General features: G+C 48.2%; 2 protein-coding genes across 2 annotated transcripts in view; one reads left to right on the top strand and one right to left on the bottom strand.

Annotated features, from left to right (window-relative positions):
• Nucleotides 1-6,734, top strand: part of LOC103913060 — a 14,189-nt gene extending 7,455 nt beyond the window's left edge. Inside the window, exons 4-13 of the mRNA XM_009319504.1 lie at nt 267-389; nt 925-1,144; nt 2,138-2,161; nt 2,965-3,159; nt 3,650-3,837; nt 4,590-4,789; nt 5,114-5,205; nt 5,527-5,581; nt 6,277-6,374; nt 6,520-6,734. Of these exons, the coding sequence (XP_009317779.1) occupies nt 267-389; nt 925-1,144; nt 2,138-2,161; nt 2,965-3,159; nt 3,650-3,837; nt 4,590-4,789; nt 5,114-5,205; nt 5,527-5,581; nt 6,277-6,374; nt 6,520-6,734 (1,410 nt within the window). The remainder of the gene's footprint in view (nt 1-266; nt 390-924; nt 1,145-2,137; nt 2,162-2,964; nt 3,160-3,649; nt 3,838-4,589; nt 4,790-5,113; nt 5,206-5,526; nt 5,582-6,276; nt 6,375-6,519) is intronic.
• Nucleotides 6,735-7,880: 1,146 nt separating this feature from the next.
• GSTZ1 (glutathione S-transferase zeta 1) lies at nt 7,881-14,228 on the bottom strand. Its single transcript, XM_009319410.1, has 7 exons — nt 14,159-14,228; nt 12,434-12,514; nt 11,841-11,966; nt 11,229-11,304; nt 10,337-10,389; nt 8,843-8,892; nt 7,881-8,201 (listed from the first exon to the last, which is right to left on the bottom strand). Exons 2-7 carry the CDS (start codon nt 12,482-12,484, stop codon nt 8,075-8,077), a joined length of 483 nt encoding a protein of 160 aa, XP_009317685.1. The 5' UTR covers nt 12,485-12,514; nt 14,159-14,228; the 3' UTR covers nt 7,881-8,074.

The raw sequence follows: 14,228 nt of genomic DNA, 5'->3' as shown, positions 1-14,228 counted from the left end.
CGGTTCGCTTCCAGTTCCACTCTCTCCTGGGTCTGTGGTACTTACACAGTTGTTTTACCTTGTGCTGAAGCCCTTGGATTTAGCATCTCCCAGTGCCTGGCTTTGCTTTTCTTTGTTTATTCTGTTACCTGTCTGGTGGTGCTGGAGGTGAAAGCACTTCCAGGGAATCTGTCCCTTGCAAGAAATCTTTTTGGTCACCCTTTGTGGATGGAGGCCAGCATACTTGGTGTGTCCTTTTATTCTCACTGTCACTGTTTCTGCCGCAGCTGCTCCGAGGTGTCTCCAGCAGTACGCCCGCCCGCCCCTTCCTCGTCCCGGAGACCACCCAGTCACCAGTGCTCCCAGCAGATGATATGCCCCTTGGCCAGGATCTAGAGGATCCTACTGTGGTATGTGTATCCTGGAGCCTTCCTCTTGTTATTTCACCCTCTCCTTAATATCTTCTCCCTCACTCGTAGCTGTTCAGTTGATGTCTAGCAGAAACATTTACCGCTGCTGTCTTAGTGGAGACCTGGCTAAGCAAGTTTTGGAGCCAAAGATTCACGTGTGCTAAAGAAAGTGGTACTCTCCATTGAAATGCCTTTGGAAGGGTTGAATTTAACAGTCCTTGGTGGGGTGCTCGATCAGCCTGGTTACTCCTAGCACAGATGGCCTTTCTGCCTTTCCAGTTGCCTTGTGCTAGCTGTGCCCATCGCAGCCAGCAGTCCGAAAGCGGACCACTGGGCATATAGCAGCAGGTAGCTGCATTGCTCAGCATATATTTGGTGGCTGATACTGTTGGCATGCTGGCCCTTAAGACTCAACGGGAAGACGAGCCTGAAAGCAGTCACCACGTGAAACTAATCTCTGGCCCAGTAATAGACAACTCACAGTGGCCTCAGGTCTTTTTCTTCAGGGCTGATTTGACTGGGACTCTTGTCACAGGTTAAGAGTCAGAATTCAGAGGTGACTGCTAGAGCATCCAGGCCTGGGAGGAAGGACGTCCGCCCACCACTGAGGACCCTGGCGATACCCTGTGCCCTGAAGCCACCATTTGGCAAGGTGGAAGCCAGTGAGGCCTGGAGGAAGAGTCCTGTCCATGCCAAGAAGCCCAGGAAAGTTTTATTTGAACCCACAGCATCTGAGAGAGATCTCGATGAAGAAGGTAACTCTGGCAGCTTCCAGGTTTATTTTACAGGTCTTGTCTGAACGATCTGTCAATGCTGCTGGGCAACAACTTCCCAGTCCATTTCTCTGTATACCTCCAAGGCAAGATGGGCTTGTCTGTCTTGGCTTGTGAAATACCGAGAATGCTCCTTAGTCCTGGATAAACTGCTTAATGAATTTTTGCCTGTTGGGAAAAGGCCAGAAACAGAACATGGGATACTCTTTAAGTGCCAACACTCTGTACCATAACGTAATATGCATATCTTTTCATACGAGTAAAAGTACTTTGTAAATGGAGGCAAGTATCGTTAGCCTTGTTTTACAAAAGAGTAAATTGAGGCACAAGAAAGTTACCTACTGTGACGTTCTGTAACCTCTCCATTAGTCTGTTCCCTTACTAACAGCATAATACTCGGTCCATAGAAGACATTGGCTATTATTAAACATAGAGAATATGAAAAGGAATATATGTATAATTAGTATAACTGTGCTGACTTCTTAGTAGTGAGAAGGTAGCTGCCGAGGGGTTTGGCAACAAAACCTTTAGCTTCCGGAGTGTGAATTCCAAGTCGGCTACAGGGTGTGACCAAGTTTGTGTGTAAATGTTTGACAATAACTCAGTGGTCCCCATGTAAAGTGACTTCTTGGGACCTGGCTTGCTTCTCACAAAGGCAAATATAGCTCCATCATAAAGCCACTTCTGCTGTAGGCAGTGTGAGAAGCTTCCATCGGAGGGGTAAAATGCAATGGTGACAGCATGATGGCAGTCAAAGGAAGTGTGCCCTGCTCTTACCTGACTTCTGCATTTCTTCTGATGAGACTTTCTTCAGGATTCTTGGTCTTGCACCTTGTTTGTTGCAGTGAGGTAGCTTTGTGCTGGGGGTTGGAGGAAGGAAGGCCAAAGGGCTCTTAAGCCGTGGAACTGAGCATTTTCCACGGTATGTCTGCTGGTTGCTTTCTTTATGGGGCCATCTCTGTGTTTCCTCTGCAGATCTGGCGGTGGAGGAGTTGCAAGGTGAGGATCTGGTTCCTAGACCCTGGTTTGTCTTTTCAGCCACTTTGTGATGCCATTCCTTTTAATGTCACAGGCCTTTCATGCTTCATCGTTTATCTCCCCAGTGATCAAGAATAACAAGTAGGTTGTGTGTATATACTGTTCCTCTCCATGCAATTGCCCTCAGTATAGGTGCTTCCAGTACTGTTAGGGTCTCCAATACGCTTCTGTAGCCCCTCTGAATCTCAGGCACACCTCTGGGTTCATAGGCCTTTGAGGCAAAGGGTAAGATGTGGAATAGACTTTGATTAAAAAGGATTCTTTAGCTTGCTTAGCCAACTGCAGGGACCTGGGAGAGGAAAGGAGGAGGAACAGAGCAGTATGAGGAATATCTCTGGAAGCAGCTCCAGGCTTCTGGTTGCTGTATCTTACGCACTAACAAGCTGTCCCTGGATAGCCCTCCCTCACAAGGAGTAACAGGGGGATAGCACAGCTGGGATATCTTTTGGGGATGGGTAATCAATGGGGGGCATCCAAGCCTGTCTGAAGTGGCAGCCTGTATGCATCCTACATCCAGCCAGATTCTTTGCTGGCTCCCCCTGCTAGCAATGTCTCTCCTAGTACAGCAATTATTCCCCAAAGCCAACACAAAATCTTCCTCAGGGAGCTATGTCTTTTGCCACCCCAGAGGGAAGGGACCTGGGGCCCTTGCCTTGCCATTTCTCCCCTCTGAGCCTTCAGCTGCCTTGTTCTCCCCAGCAGGGAAGGGCTCTGGGGGTGTCTCGTCTGACTCTGCTCACAGCCCTGTGCTCTCCCCTCCCCAGGCAGTCCCAGCCCACGGTGGTGCCATGCCATGTGCCTCGGTGACCTGGGGACAGCTGTTCTGATCGGTGGAGAAGGTGTCAATCAGCAGTCCTGCAAGGATGCAGTCTGGAAGCTGGAAATTGGTGGGGACTTTAGGGCTATCAAAGGCAATGGGGGCAGTGGGACTCGAGGACAACTCATGCAGATGGGAGGGGGTACTCAGGGGTCTGTGCATAGGGAGGGGACAGCAAAGGTGTCACATCTCCTAGCATGGTCACCAGGCTGAGCTGACAGTGTAGGGTGCCATGAGAGGCTGTGGGGTTGTATGTGAGAGCCCTCCAGGAGATAAGGTATAAGTTCTGGAAAGAGTTGGGTGAATTTTAAGGGGTAAAAGCAACAGCGCGGTTTGCAGTCTGTGTGTGATGACTGGTGGAGAAGTGCGAGATACAATTCCAGTGCCTTGCAGCTTTCTGCATCTCACCAATCCTCTCTTCCACCTTACTATTCCCCACCTGGTTAGTGCTCCCCTTTATTCCTTACACAGAAACATTTCTGTATGAGTCCCCTCTAGCCCTGAATCAAAGGAGAGGAGGAGATGAAGGGAGCAAGGTCTTGAGTAAAGACTTTATGACATATTCTTTAAATCTGGAGAAATCGAGAGCATCTTTGAACTCCCACACCATCTGTCTGGTGTTGCTCCCACAGACAGTGATTTCTGGCTTCCAGTGGGTTTCCAGCTACAAAACGCCATGCCATTGTGCTTGCATGGTCACACAGCTACCTACGACCCAGACACCAAGCGTATCTACATCTTTGGGGGCATAAGGGAGGACAAAGACTACAGTGGCATCTACATTCTGGACACAGTCACCTGGAAATGGCTCCTCGTGGCTGTAAGTACTGCAGCTCTTCCAAGACAAAAGCACAGGAGGGGTGGCAGGTCCTGCCTGAATGTGGCAATCAATGTGCCCGTATCCTTATTCCAGTAGTCTTGGTCCACTGTCGCTGCAGGTTGTCTGAGCTGCTTAGTTGGCATTGACAGATATAAGGCGGCTATGTTGAAAGGCCACAAGTTTGGCAGAAACCAGGGGCTGTGCCTACAATGAATGAAGCAAGGTGAAAAAATGGTTGCTGCAGAGTGCTATGTCTGACCAAGGTTGTGGGTGGGAGGTACTGTACAAGCAGCCTCTCATATGGTGCTATTGAGAGCTGCACTGGATGCTGAGGTGAAGAGCTGGTCCTCTCAAATCAGGGACTGCTCTGAGCACAGCAGATCTCTGAGCTCTTTAGTTGCCTGTCATGTCCTTGCAGGGGGCCCTGTCAGCGAGGGACTGTCTGTCTCTTTCCTGGCTAAGGCACAAGATGGCTTTTACAGAATAAGCCTGGATGAGATCTTTCTGTTCTCTGTCGTCTTCTGAGGAAGCTGGGGTAGGAGGTTGACTTCTTTCTCTCATCAGAGCATTCTGGTAGTGCAGAGTACACAAAAGGATGTACTGTCTGCCTGTGTGGCAAAGATCTAGCTGGGGAGCCAATAAAGTGAAAATTGAGACTTGTCAAACTCACTGCATGATGTGGGCCCCTTTCCTACAGGTCATGCAGCAAATAAAGCGTTTCTCATAAGAAACGTATGTTGAACTTTTTCCAGGCTAAAGGGAGGATGCCAGTGCTCACCTACCACAGCGCAACTATCTACCGCAAGGAGCTCTTTGTTTTTGGAGGGACATTCCCCAAAAAGGCATCACTGGCAGTTGGACCCTGCAGCAATGTGCTCTATGTCTTCAATCCAGAGCATGAAATTTGGTATCAGCCCATCTCAGAAGGGGAGAAGCCTCTGCCTAGGCTTGGGTGAGAGTGCTCTTATTGCAGCCGTCCAAAATAGAGCAGGAAACCTCTGCTCACCTTCCCTCCCACCCCAGTGTAATTTCCTAAATATTAGGTGATTGTTCTCCACTGTTTGCTCCTTAAGATAGGGCTATGTTTTGAGCAATGTGACTCCCGTTACCTCCTGTCATGAATCCTGATGGGATTCTGTCCTTGGGCTGCAGTGGCTGGGGGTAGAGGCAGGTGCAGGCTGAAGCTGTGGCAGCCCAATAGCAGGAGCCAAGGCTGAAACGTCAGGTTTGGGAACTTGCTGAACATGCTTTGTTCACTTGTTTCTTCTCTGCCCAGGCACTCAGCTACTTTACTGAAGAACAAGCTGCTGATTTTTGGGGGTCGGAGGACTTCTCTCTACCTCAGTGACATGCACATCCTGGATCTGGGTAAGAAAGTCTGTGCCAGATGGCTGCCTTGGCAAGGTCCATTCTAAGGCAGGGACTGGGGAATGAGGCATACTCAGTGGGAAGGTAGCAATGACGTTATAAAAACTCCTGACTAGGCAATGGAGATGGAAAACTCTGGGGCAAAAAAACCCCTTTCTGGTATAAGAGAGGAGGGAATGGGGAAAAACAAGAGACTGCTTTTTTGGAAGAAGCTGGGTAATAGAGAAGGTAGGTTGCTGATGTGGCAGCATATGGAAGTTTTTGTCTAGTTATGAGGCTGAGCTTTTTGGACATTTCACCTGCCTTTCCCCTGGTTGTCAGGTTTCATGGAGTACACACCAGTCCCCCTCCTCGCAGGACAGCCTTCCGCACGTTGGTAAGATCCTATTGCAGACCCAGAAGCTATCTTCTTCCTCTGTCCTTTCTCTTTGAAGCCAGGTTTAAATGGTGCTTGTGATCAGACCCAGTTGCATCTCTCTGTCCCACTAGTCAAAATACAGTGGATGGTCCCTCTGTGGGACCAGAAATTCCTGTGCTGTCCTAGTTGGTGCCTGTAGGGTGTGGGGGTACAGACCCCTTAGTCTCCCTGGAAATCTGCCTTTCAGGCTAGGGGAAGTTTTCTGCCGTGTGCTAGTGAACTGTATTGCCTACTCTTTGGTCTCCACAGTACCGGGAGTACAACAGATACACAGAGAGGAAGGAACTCTTGTACCAGGACTATGCTGTTCCTAAAGGGACACTAGTGCCCACTAGAACAACGACCTGAATCGGACCAAAGCCCAGCTACCCTGCTATCTCACTCCATAGAGCAAAACATAGGAGTTTTGATAGCTCCTTCTGAGATAATGAGGTGCTTTTCAGGCCTGATTATGGCCTGACCTGCAGAGGCAAACAAACAGCTCTTTCAGGGTTATTCAGCAAGTCAGAGCAGAAGAGAAGCAGAAGTTAACTTCCATTCTGCAGCTTAAGCCCCAGCCTCCTGATGAAGTCTGCCCACCCCTGCCCATTGCTGACTGAGGCAACCTCAGCAGGTTTTGCTGTAGTCATCTTTTGGCTTTGCTTTGGTCGCAGTTTTCATGCAGCTCTGGCTGTGTCGGACCAGAAGGTTCTGATCAGTGGAGGCTGCAATGCCAAGGGAGCCCTGCAGGATGCCTTTGTCTTCCACCTAGGTGAGTGACTTTCCCTCCCTGTTTCCATAGCTGAAGGTGAATATTGGGCTGCAGTGGTGTTTCTGAACACCTAGTCTGGTCCATTTGTTTCATCCCTTGCACTAGGAATGGGCTTGTCAGTATTGATAGCCCCTTTCTACTTCAGATACTCTTTCATGGAGCACGGTGATCCACCATGACCTCTGCTCTGTGCCCCGAGCTGGCCACACATTGCTTGACCTGACTCCTGCCCACCTGATGGATGTGGACAAGGAGAACAAAGAGGAGCATTACCTGCACACGGTGTTGGTCTTTGGGGGCTCCAACTGTGCCGGGACCTTTTACAACAGCACAGTCAAGATCCAGCTTGACCTAGGATAATGCACAATACTCAGAATGAGCCTGGAACAGCAAGGGCTCTTCACCAGCCTGAATACAGACATGGATGGCAATAAATGAGTCTAAGCGATGTGGCTGTCCAAGTATCTATATGTAGGTGAATGCTACCTTGGCACAAGAGATCATGGGTTTGTAAAGTCTTTCTGAAGGCTTTGTAAAGTCTTTCCTTCTGCCTTCTTAGGGTAGCTGATAGACAGCATCAGACTGGCAGAAATGCCCTCCCATATCCCTGACTTGGTACCTGGGTGCCAAAACATTCAGTGGGAGCTGAGCTGAGCCTGCAAGGGAACGCAGTCACAGGCTTCTGGGTTTCCCTTCTTGCCCTACAGGTTTCTGGGTGGGAGTTCCCAGGGTGCTTTCAGCTCTGAAGGTGACTCAGGTGTTGGGTTTCATTTGGGATGAGTGGAATGGGATTTACTCCTGCCGCTTGGAAGGTCCTCACGGTGAAAGTACAGGCATGATTCTGGTTTGGAGAGAATCTGGGGTGGGATTCCCTTGGGCAATAGTCTGCAGCTGAGGACTAGGAGAACACCTAGAGCAGCATCTGAGCATGGGAAAAGGAAGAGAACACCATCATTTTCAGCGTATGGGAGTGAGCTGGTTGTGTCTTGCTGACTATGGCACAACCACCTAGCTTTGCTCTAGACAGACCTTTATTATAAATTCTACAAGACTGCTGCTAGACATAAGGAAGACGTGCAAATCAGCTGTCCCAGGTAGTAATTCTCTTGTCATTGCAAGGGGTGGCAGAGTTGTTGACTGTTGGCTCTTGCAAGACCCACGGGACCCAACAAGGGTTGGGATTATGCTCTCTTCTGTCAGATACTAGCTCTTACTGTTTGTATCCATGGCACTGATGATTATGCTGTAGCTCTGAGGCAGCTGCAAGGTCAAGCAGGCCTGCTAGGTTAGTAGCACACTGTGTACACTGGTTCCCTGATGCTTTCTGTAGATGGTAGAAAGAAGCCCCTGTGAGGAGTCCAGAATTGGCTCAATGCCTCACAGTTGTTTGTCGCCACATTCCCCAACCCAAAGCCATACAAAGGGCACTTCTGATAGTTATGGATGCTTCTGCTTTAATCTGCTTCATGGAGATACATCAGATAGATAGAAAAAACATAGAAGTAGCTGCAAGCTTTCCAGCACAGGCATAGCTCCTGTAAGTCATCCAGGCTACTTCCAGGTCCTCTGTCCTTCTTCCCACCCGGATGAAAGTGAGACAATAGTACTAGGGCTTCCTGCTGGCACTGAAGTTCTACTCAAGCTGTAGCTGTTGTTCTCTTTGACACTACAGCTTACTTGATTTAATGAGTAGAAGGGCTTCAAGCTCGCAGCTCTGCTGGAGTATCTGGCTGCTGGGATGGGTGGCTTACTTTGAATGCCTCTAACTCCAGGAGAGCTTTGTTTATTCTAGTTATTGTGGGATATGGACCCATGTCCACTCTGAATCTGCAAAAGGAAAAGAATTTGTGAGGTACTATGAGGCGGACAGCCAGTGCAGCAGTGAGCAGAAGGGCAGAGCAGTGTGCTGTGCCTGCCCAGTATGGGAGAATCTCACAAGATGGGGTACATTTGCATTAAGAGAAAAGGTTCATCCTTGTAGGTTTAAAAAATACTAGAGGAAAGGTTAGTTAGTTCCTCCATCTTCACTAGGCTTTTACATAGTGTGCAACATGGGGTAAGAAGGCCCTATGCTTTTCCTAGCATCATGCAGCCACTACTTGCATAGGTTTAAGGCTTTCAACAAATATAGTCAAATTAATCTTTTCCCCCTGTGTGCAGTGTAAATATAGGGCAAACAGGGAGAGAGCACGTGGAGCGCGGGCAACCTTAGCTTTTCTAAGGATATAGATCAAGTTTCCTCAAGGGGCCTCTGAGAAGAGAGCACAGCTCCTTATTTCCAAGAGCTTCCAAAAGAGACAATATTTATGACATAGGAAAGCTCATGCAGAGAAGAATCCATAACTGGATAAGGCAGGTAGGAGGGATGCTTTCCTAACAGGCACAAGGAGCTGCAGAAGGTAAGCTCTGACAGCCCAGCACAAGGAGTAGGTTCCCTTGAAGAGTGCCTCAAGCTTAGCCTTAATTACCTTTCAGCATTGGAAACTTGCGGCACCAAGCACAGATCAGCCATGGAAACCTGCAAATGTAGCAGAGAAAAGGGGTCAGAGTAACTCAGAGCCTGTCCCATCACGCTTCACTATGGTGGCAGGTTTTGAGAGCAAGACAGAAATTATTTTATCAGCCAGTACAGAGGAGTTGTCACAACAATCACATTCTTTAATCCAGCATTGATAATATGACAATGGTACAAGGAAAGGAACTTCATAGCAGTCACTAGTAGAAGAAGCCAGCAGCCTTCAGGGAGCTTCATATTTACCAGCTGATCATGACAACCTCAAGGACACAGTGCTTCTATGGCAGCTGCCTCAGAGCAAACAAGTCTGCTGGCAAGCTGCAGAGGGCGGTGATGGAGGGAGGGGGAGTTTGCGTGGCTGGGAAAGAGATAAGTAAATTTTGCTTGTTTGCATTGCAGGCGTATCAAGCAGCTCCGGCCAATGTCAAGACCTGATATGTGATAGGGCCTTTGCACACAGGCTCAGGGACTTGCAATCTGAAAAGAAGACTCAAGGACAATACGGCTAGCTGCCTATCCGCACAGAGGCAGCTGCCACCACCCCACTCCCCAGGTCACAAAGCCCTGGGTGCCTTTCAGAGCACACATTACTCTCCAGCGTAAGATCTTGTAACTAGCCTTTGCCCACCAAGGGCTCCAGTTCCATAAGGCTCCTCCTAGACAATCCTCTGCATCACAGGATATTGCAGGAGCCTTCCTTTTTTCTCAGGCTTTTATAGGAAAGATGCAATTGCCTGCCAAACAGGACTACTGCCTGAGTGGCCTCTAGCTTGGTAAGGGTCAGAACAGCTCGTATGTGAGCTCTCTGAAATCTGTCCATGTTAAAATTGGACAAACAGAGATGAAAAATACAATACAACTTGGTTAAAGGTTCCACAGAGCAGAGCTAAGAACTGAACCTGTGTTTCTTCAGCCAAGCTTTGCCCCTGTGATAGGTCACTTTGAACTCCAAATCTCTTAAAGATGAAATATATATAATCTGTTTCCACATCCTCTGGTAGCATCCAGATCCTAGATACAGCTGCAGAATCTGGTCAGCAGCAGGTTATGGGCAGGGAGAAGTAAACATCTCCATAACTATTTGCAATTCAGTAATACATGTTGCCCAGAGAGGTGGTGGATGCCCCATCCCTGGAAACATTCCAGGTCAGGTTGGACGGGGCTCTGAGCAACCTGATCTAGTTGAAGATGTCCCTGCCCACGGCAGGGGGGTTGGACTAGATGACCTTTAGAAGTCCCTTCCAACCCAAACTATTCTATGATTCTATGATAATGGCCTAAGTAGGATCCATGCAGCTGTTTTTCTTTTGGTGAAGACACCGCATGTAACTCCAAGCACAAGATGGGGTTGTGCTATGTCTCCACAACTAATTTCCTTTCCTATTTTATGGAATATACCGGGGTTTTCAGTTCTCCAATGGTACACAACACTCTCTCAGATACTTACTTCATCCCCCACAGAGTAGCGCCCAGCAGTGTGCTGCAGAATCTGCTCCAGCGCTGTCAAGAGAGGTGGTACACTGGAGTGAGGCATTGGAAACTGATTTGAAAGGGACACCAAAGACCTTTTAGACTGGGAATTATGAACAAGGGCATTTTGAACCTGAGCTGAGTATGAAAAAGGAGCAATTTGGGACAGAACCTAGAAAAAACAGAAATCTTACAACAGCATAGTTATGGGAGTCTTTAGGGTTCTTCAGCTTTTTGGGACCCAGGGTGATTTCAGATGCTTCAGGTAATGCACCTGAAATACTAAGAGGACAATGTAGAGATATGTGAGTGGGGAGGGGAAAAATGCAAAGGAACAGTCAGTTTGCATCTGTCCAGAAGCGAAGATGGGCCTGCCATTCCAGCACATGGGGGAAAGGGTTTTGAGGAAACAAAAAGCACTCTATTTCTCCCAGGGAGGTAAAGAAATGCTCTGCTACTTGCTAGATTCTGTGGGAGTTTGCCATCAGATATCTTTTGTCTGATTACAAAAGCATATAAATATAGATTGATAGAACTTTAAAGCAAAAGGCACTAGTTTGGGAGTAGCTGGGTGGAAAGGAGAAGTGCTATCAGCCCTCACGCTTCAGGGTGAATCAACTGCTGCTGTATACAGGATGGCCCCTCCTCTTCCATGCGCAGCAGTGGAAGCGCCCTGTGGACAGCATCTTTCCTCCGAGACCTTGGAGAGCTACCAGTCCTGGACAAGGCACCCTAGTCAGGAAGAGCATTTTCTCTGCCAGCAGGGCAGTACCCCAGCATGCCAGCCTAGGGAGATCTGTTCTGCTTGAAGAGGTGCTGTGTTTCAAAGGGTCGGTCGAAGTGCTGATCATTTTGTATGTGGGACGCACCTTGAAAGCCAGATGCGATGCAGTTCTGAGCCCATTCCATTTTTTTCTCCCCCATTTGTTTCAGGACGCTCAGGTTCTGCCAAGGCAAGCAATCTCCAGATTAGATTGACCTCTGCTGGCTGGATCTTGCCTACTGCCTCATCCAGTGGGGGAGAGGGGAGATAAGGAGTTGCCAAGCCTGAACCCCCAGCCTGAGTTCAGCCTGCTGGATCAGCCCTGACCTCACCCTCACCGAATCACGCACCCTGCTGTATCTCTCTCAGGACTGTCCTTCTGTAACAGCTGCCAGGGTATCCCTTTGCCCCTGCCCTTCGGGTTGCTCAGTTGTCTTCTTCCTAAAACATCCTAGACCCAGCAGTGAAACCGTATGGGTTCAGCTGTTTCTGGAAAGAACCCTGGGGTGCTATAGGATTTTCTTTGTAGGAAATACTGTATTGTAGCCATTGGTAGATCAGGCAGAGGCTAAGCAGAGATTTCATCTGCTACACACAGTCTTGAGGTCTGCCACTCTATTGGCTGGCAACAATTTAAAGAGACTGAGCTTTTCAGAGATACAGACTCCTGGAAACCCATCCTGGTTTTCTTATTTGCATGGATGTGAGAAGGCAATACCTGGAGTGGCTGAATGCCGGAGACAATGTGATCGGCGATCATTCTGACTTGGGCTCTCTTCTTCGGATCTTGGGGCAGGAGTCTGGGGTTAGGACGCGTGTCTTCTAGGTAATGAATTATAGCTAGCTGTAATGAACAAAGAGATAAGAGGAGGTTATTGGAAAGCCAAGGAAAAGTTCACATCCTGAACACCTGGGAAAGAGAATACAACAGCTTTTGAATGAAGTTTGTTACCAATCCAAGCAACAGAATATCCCCTTTGATGTCTGCTTGGGACTTTGTTGTCATTTAGCCTAGCTGTAGTTTCAGGCAAACCATGGCACAGCCATCTAAGTCAGACTACAAACTGCTCAGTGAAAGGTGGAGTTATGAACCAAAGCTGAATTGAGCTATTGATTTATCCGTGACAACAGTTTCCCAGCAGAGGCTATGTGCTATTTCTGCCCCCAAGTGGGATTGTTTATCACAAATGCCATCTCTTTTCCAATGCACAGATGAGAGCTCTGGGGGAAAAGATGGGGCAAAGCCATCCCCTCCAGACTGGGCAAGCAGGCTGGAGTGAGTGGTTAACAGGGATGTGGCTGGTAACTCACCGACTGAGAAAGGGTGATGCCATCAATTTTCAAGGCTGGGACTTGCTGCATTGGATTCACTGCCTTGAATTCAGCAGAAAACTGTGGAAACAAACCTGAGATTACCGCAACAAGAAATTCTTCTTCCTTGTTTTCTTCCCCTAGAATCCAGTTACCAAATTATTTTTTTTTTTTACCTGGCTTTTCCCTCTACCTCAGTGCTAACATTTGCAGTAAGTTATGCTGTACTATTAGCCTACAGCAAGCTCTCACTGGGGCTCAGGGATCACTGCATCCAGGGCCGGACTGCCTTACCTTTTGATAAACCATCAATACAAAGCCCAGGATGGGTGGTACTGCAGCAGTGTCACTATTACTGTTCTAGTTCTCCAACTCTGTCTTAGCCCATATTGGCACATCAAGCCGGTGGTACTACTAGGTGCACAACTCCCTGCTATGGCCCCCCAAATAAGTTCTCAGTGAAGATCTCTTCTGGCAACCCACCCTTTCTTTGGCAGGCCCTTTGCAGCCCCTTGCTATATCATTTAGCATCTTTTGGGAACACACCCCCTGCCACACACACACTTTCTGGTGCTAATTGAATGAGGTCCAGTCTGTTTAAATTGCATTGCAGCTTCTCTGAAGTCTGTGTGTTCACAGACTCTGAACAGACTCATACCCGGCTCTGAAGCCAGGTATGTTCAGTTATATCATGCTAAGCAGGAGCAAAAGATCTTCAGCCTTATGAAATTCAGTCACAGATGTTTAAGAGAGAAAAAAACCTTTAGTCTCCTGCAGCCATCTTCTCCCTTTGTCTTGCATGCCAGGGAATACTGGCTGAAAGCAACTATTAATTACACAGAAGCGGTGAGGAATTCAGTGACTTTGCCTGTGAACTTTCTAGTACTAATCCCAATTGTTCCAGTGATCCCCAAGTTCAGTACCCCTGGAGAGAGCAATGGTAGCTGTATTCTTACCTGCTGTCCCCCGTCCTTCAGGAGGTTCACTGGCACCAGGTCATAGGAAATCCCTTTCAGAGCCAGTGCTAGGGAGAACAGAGTATACAGCTTCAGACAGGCAGACTGAGACCATTTTCATTGGTAGTGAGCTCAGGGAAATGTTACCATCTCCACTTGAAAAAAGAATGGCTTTAAAACCAAAAAAGACCCTATCCCTTAAGAAAGGTGGCCTGAATCCACCGAGAAGGTAGTGCTCTGGCAAATGAAGGACCAAAGCACTAAAGATCGGTCCTGGCAAAAACACTTCATTTTCAAAATAAGCTCTGCCACTCTTTGCAGCACAGCCCCTCCTGATTTGACTTATAGAGGGCAGGGGGCTCTGTGCTCACCTGCAAAACCTTGCTTAAGACTGCCTCAGTTCAAGTAGGGACCATTCCCAGTCCTGCTTAACTCTCAAGACCTGGGCAGACCAGAGTCTGAGGCAGTATCCACGTAAAAACAGAGTGTAGGGCCCCTCTAGATAATGTGGAAGAAACAGCCATCTGCATCATGTTAGCTTTACAAAGCTGCAGGCTGAGCAAAACCCTCCTGTCCGTTCCTCTCCCTTCCCCCTGCTCTAGGTAAGCTGTGGTATTCCCTTCCCTCCCACTGGGGAAATACCTCACTGTTCCAGGTTCACGTTTGCTGATCTCTTGTCTTAATAAGTGACTGATTAATTGGGTTAGTGAAGGGGAGGATACTGCAGTAACACCAAAACAATAAAAGAGAGATCAACACTGGATCTTACCAATTCTCACTCTCCAAGAGCAGGAACTTCGGAAATAGCTATAAAGTATCGGCTGAGAAAAGAATGAGAT

The sequence above is a fragment of the Pygoscelis adeliae genome, unplaced genomic scaffold (genome assembly GCF_000699105.1).
Source record: "Pygoscelis adeliae isolate BGI_AS28 unplaced genomic scaffold, ASM69910v1 Scaffold71, whole genome shotgun sequence".
NCBI classification, from domain to species: Eukaryota; Metazoa; Chordata; class Aves; order Sphenisciformes; family Spheniscidae; genus Pygoscelis; species Pygoscelis adeliae.
Note: the sequence above shows the minus strand (reverse complement) of the source record. Positions and strands in the feature narration are given on the sequence as shown.

Bases quoted from the DNA above. Each gene is read 5' to 3' on its own strand.
- GSTZ1 (XM_009319410.1), bottom strand. From the start codon at position 12,484: ATGCAGCAAGTCCCAGCCTTGAAAATTGATGGCATCACCCTTTCTCAG. The intron at 11,967-12,433 runs GTGAGTTACCAG...TGTTCATTACAG, and splicing joins GCATCACCCTTTCTCAGTCG to CTAGCTATAATTCATTACCT. The intron at 11,305-11,840 runs GTATTGCCTTCT...TTGCCTTGGCAG, and splicing joins CCGGCATTCAGCCACTCCAG to AACCTGAGCGTCCTGAAACA.